Source organism: Mus caroli, chromosome 7, assembly GCF_900094665.2.
Source record: "Mus caroli chromosome 7, CAROLI_EIJ_v1.1, whole genome shotgun sequence".
In the NCBI taxonomy this organism is placed as follows: domain Eukaryota; kingdom Metazoa; phylum Chordata; class Mammalia; order Rodentia; family Muridae; genus Mus; species Mus caroli.
In genome coordinates, this window is record NC_034576.1 from 144,338,914 (window position 1) to 144,343,520 (window position 4,607).

At 48.9% G+C, this 4,607-nt stretch overlaps 1 protein-coding gene across 1 annotated transcript; it reads right to left on the reverse strand.

The window, feature by feature from the left end:
• Window positions 1-2,301: 2,301 nt before the first annotated feature.
• LOC110297413 (keratin-associated protein 5-2-like) lies at window positions 2,302-3,327 on the reverse strand. Its single transcript, XM_021166157.1, has one exon. It carries the CDS (start codon window positions 3,325-3,327, stop codon window positions 2,302-2,304), a length of 1,026 nt encoding a protein of 341 aa, XP_021021816.1.
• Window positions 3,328-4,607: the final 1,280 nt, after the last annotated feature.

The window sequence follows — 4,607 nt, forward strand, 5'->3', positions numbered from 1 at the left end:
ACCGTGACTGCTGACAGCATGCTGTCTAAATTGTGGACAGACGGGACACTGGTAAGTTGACTGATTAACTTAGCTGAGACAAGGCAAGCCAATCCTTCAAAATTCCTCCTTCACAGAAAAGACTGGCAGATATTCTGGGCCTGTTGACCTAAGATCGATGCCCCAACAATACAAAGGAAACTTGGGTGACTGTTGTGGGTAGCTTTTCCTACCCAGCCTAAGCTCGATGAATGGACAACGCTACCAGCCACCACCCAGAGAATATTGGCACTGTGGGTGAAAACAAAGACACACATTTTGAATTGAAGTTGTTCAAATTCAAATTGTAGGATCAACCACAGGCCATTGCTCCATCTCACATGGATGGTCACCTTTTATCCTTCAGAACATGGCAAACTGCATGGCAAACTCTATCTCTCCTCTCCTTGTGTCTGTCTGTCTGCATCCCTCTAGGGGCCTGGAAGTCCCACCTATTCCTTCAACCCAGCAATTGGCCCATGGGTTATTTACTGACAGATCAAGAACCAATTGGAGAACAGACCTAAGCATCACAACAACCCTTACAGGTGATTGATTGTCCAGGCAGCCAGCAGTCTCTGTCATTTCTATAGTTTCAGAAGCTGCTTGCTCTGCACTTCCTCTTTCCTTTAAGTATTATTTATCCTCAGATCTCTGATGGTGTTGAAGGGTAGATAGTTATAGTCTTACAGTTTTCCTTACTAAAGATTAAAGACTTAAGCTTTTATAAGCTTAAGTTGTTTTGGATCTAAGATTTGAGGGCCTAAAAGGAGGTCTTTCGGTTGGTAATATGTTATGAAAGTTAGAGGATATAAAAGCTTAATGATAGAAAATCATTTAGGTATAGAACTTTGGATTCATCAAGATAGGATAGATAGTGAAGTTCTTTTTCTGGGTTGACAAATATAAAAGGACTGGACATCATGAATGTAATTCTACCTAGTTCTCATCACTGTTCATATTGTACATAGATTATTGATGTTATTGCTAACATCTATACTTATTAGACTAAAAGGGGGAGATGTTGGGGTGCACTGTGTGAAGGTTGTCCCTGTAAATTCCGTCGTTGATGGCTATACTGACAGAGAGCTAAGTGCTAGCTAGAGCTTGGTATTGCTATACTTATGGCATATCACCAGGCTCAGATTTTCTAAACACTCTTTCTCCCTCAGATGTTGATTGGCTTAATGAAAATCTGACGACATTAGCTAGGCAGGAAACAGAAAGGGAGACTTCCAAGCTGAGAGTGGGTCTCTGGGAGAGATGCAGGAAATTAGCCAGCAAGAGACAAATATTCTACATATCATGACTGAGAAAGAGGTAAAGAACTAGCCACCTGTCTGGCTGTGGTCTAGGATAATAAGATTAATTAGATGAGCTTCTTTGGGGTAGCCCAAGCTAAAGACCTAGCTATAATATATATTGATGAGTCTCCAAGTCATTATTTAACTGCTGGTAGGTCCAGAAATTCCTGTAAAAGTGCCACCCAAACATGATCTAAACATTCAAACATCTGAGCCCACAGGGGACAGCTTCCTTCAAACTGCCATAGAAGCCCCCCAAATCTCACTCTCTACTTGTTCCTGATGTGACACAGTTTCATGTTTGCTTCACTTAGACTCTCAGCAAAGAAGGTGGTCTCTGTCCCACTTTGTGTCCTGGGTCTGACCCTCACTCTGGTACAACATGAGCACACTGACCAATTAGACCCCTTCTTCAACACCATCCTACACTAAGGACCCCATCCACTGATAGACTCACCTTAAATGGTGAAATCACCATCACTGGATCCTATTCTATTGCCCTTCACACTTAGGAGCTGTGACTCCTCCACACATTCACCCAGTCCACATGCATCACACATTGTAACAACAGGTTTTATGCATGGTGCTAGCTTGGCATGGATGGCATCCATCTATTAGGGAAGGGGATCTGGGGAAGATGATCGCTTTAACAATGAGACAACACTCTGAGACTGAGGATGGTGGGGGAGGATTTATTTAATAAATTTTGGATACATTGCAGAACTTCACAGATTATCTTTATGATGGCAAGCCTGGTTAGACATAGTAGGGAATGTGAGAAAGACAGGTTAAAGAATCTGGGGACTAAGTTACAATGTGAGCCTGTCAGGAAAGCATCAGGGCAGTGATTTGCTCCTTCCCATCAAGGGCTGGAGAAGGAAGCCTTGAACCTGAGTAGGAAAGTCATTATTATCCCACAGCTTCCAAAGAAGGTAGACTACAGAAGTAAAGGAATAGTAGAGGTACTTCTTGGAAAGTCTCAGATCTTACACTGGCAGCACACAGGAGCACAGCAGCTGGACTGGCAGCAGCAGGGCTTGCAGCAGCTGGACTGGCAGCAGCAGGGCTTGCAGCAGCTGGACTGGCAGCAGCAGGGCTTGCAGCAGCTGGACTGGCAGCAGCTGGATTGGCAGCAGCAGGGCTTGCAACAGCTGGATTGGCAACAACAGGGCTTGCAGCAGCTGGACTGGCAGCAACCACAGGAGCCACAGCCTCCACAGGAGCCACAGCCTCCACAGGAGCCACAGCCTCCCTTGCAGCCCCCACAGGAGCCACAGCCTCCACAGGAACTACAACCTCCCTTGCAGCCTCCACAGGAGCCACAGCCTCCACAGGAACTACAGCCTCCCTTGCAGCCCCCACAGGAACCACAGCCCCCACAGGAACTACAGCCTCCCTTGCAGCCCCCACAAGAACCACAGCCCCCACAGGAACTACAACCACCCTTGCAGCCTCCACAGGAGCCACAGCTTCCCTTGCACCCACCACAGGAACCACAGCCCCCACAGGAACTACAGCCTCCCTTGCAGCCCCCACAGGAGCCACAGCCTCCCTTGCAACCCCCACAGGAGCCACAGCCTCCACAGGAGCTACACCCTCCCTTGCAGCCCCCACAAGAACCACAGCCCCCACAGGAACTACAGCCTCCCTTGCAGCCTCCACAGGAGCCACAGCTTCCCTTGCACCCACCACAGGAACCACAGCCCCCACAGGAACTACAGCCTCCCTTGCAGCCTCCACAGGAGCCACAGCCTCCCTTGCAGCCTCCACAGGAGCCACAGCTTCCCTTGCAACCCCCACAGGAGCCACAGCCCCCACAGGAACTACAACCACCCTTGCAGCCTCCACAGGAGCCACAGCCTCCCTTGCAGCCACCACAGGAGCCACAGCCTCCCTTGCAGCTAGAGCAGGAACAGGCTGGCACACAGCAGCATACAGGCTTGCAGCAGCACACAGGCTTGCAGCAGCTGGAGCCACAGCCTCCTGAACAGCCACAGCAGCTCATGGTTCTGGTATTGGTTTGAGGGATGAGTAGGTCAGAGGAGCAGGTAGAGAGGGAAGATGTGTAGGTTGGAGGCTCCTGAGCCTGGGGCTTTTATACCCCTGCCCAGGTCATGCGGGAGGCTTCATGTGGTCACTTCCTAATTCCTGTTTGTGCCATTTCCCCCAGGAAGTCTTGTTTGTTTTCATTTCATGTTGCTCTACTTTTCCACTCTTGTTAGAATTTCCTGGAAATGGTCTCCAAAATGGAAGCTCATGTGTTTCTAGTTCTGAGTGTGAAGGCACATGAGACTGAGGTATGATTTAGGTTTTCTCAGACTTCCTTTGGCAGAAGGCACCCCAGGCACCCCAGGTGCCATGTTGTACAGACAGTGCCCAGGCTGTGAGTTCCCAGTATTCACCCCTGCTGGGGCCAGGACCTCCACTTGCATGCTGGCAGACTGTCTCACCCCAGGATGGAATGCTGTCCTTGTCCTCCAAGATCAAGTCTTCTTCCCAGGTGGAGGAGCAGAACACAGCCTGACCACCCAGACACATGCTTCCATGTGGGTCCCCTATAGGTCCAGCCCTCCTCAGTCAGCTACCACTCTCTTGACAGGAGGCATATGTAGAGGGACAGGCCTGCTCTACTTCTGAGACCAGTTCAGGTAGAGGGCATAGGGAGGCCATGGTCTTGGGGATTTGTGTAAACAAATGACCAAACACTGGGCTAATGAAATGACAGAATTATATTCTTTCCCAATCCTGGAGTCCAGAAGTGAGGTGTCAAGGTGTCGATAATGCTTTATTTCTTTTCAAGTCTTTTTTTGGTTTTTGGTGGTTCTAGTCTTCCCTTGGTATCCCTTTGTGTGTGAGAGAGCAGTAAACACTCTTGACTACTAAGCCATTTCTCTTTTGTAACCCCTGAATTACTGATATTAGAGAAATTTCAGTGTTGTGTACAGACAGTTTGCCTCTGTGTTCCTTGCCTCCCCCCAACTCCCAACCTGGTTTCTATTCTGAGTCCTCCAGCAGCAAGCCCAGGGCTCCCTCTCCCTCCTCTAGCATTAGAATGGCTATCTCCCCCTTAATGAGGACATTCTGAGGTGACAGCACAAGATATCCTCCCGTCTTTCTGTCTCCAAAAACTAACCCACCTCCTGATAAGCAGCAGAACTCTCCAGGTGCCTGTCCTTGAGAGCTTAGAGAAATAACAAATTCAAGGGAGATCCGAGGTCAGGTCAGACACCCATTAACACCCCCCCCAGTACTATTCCACCAAATGATTACAGTCCTCTACCCCCC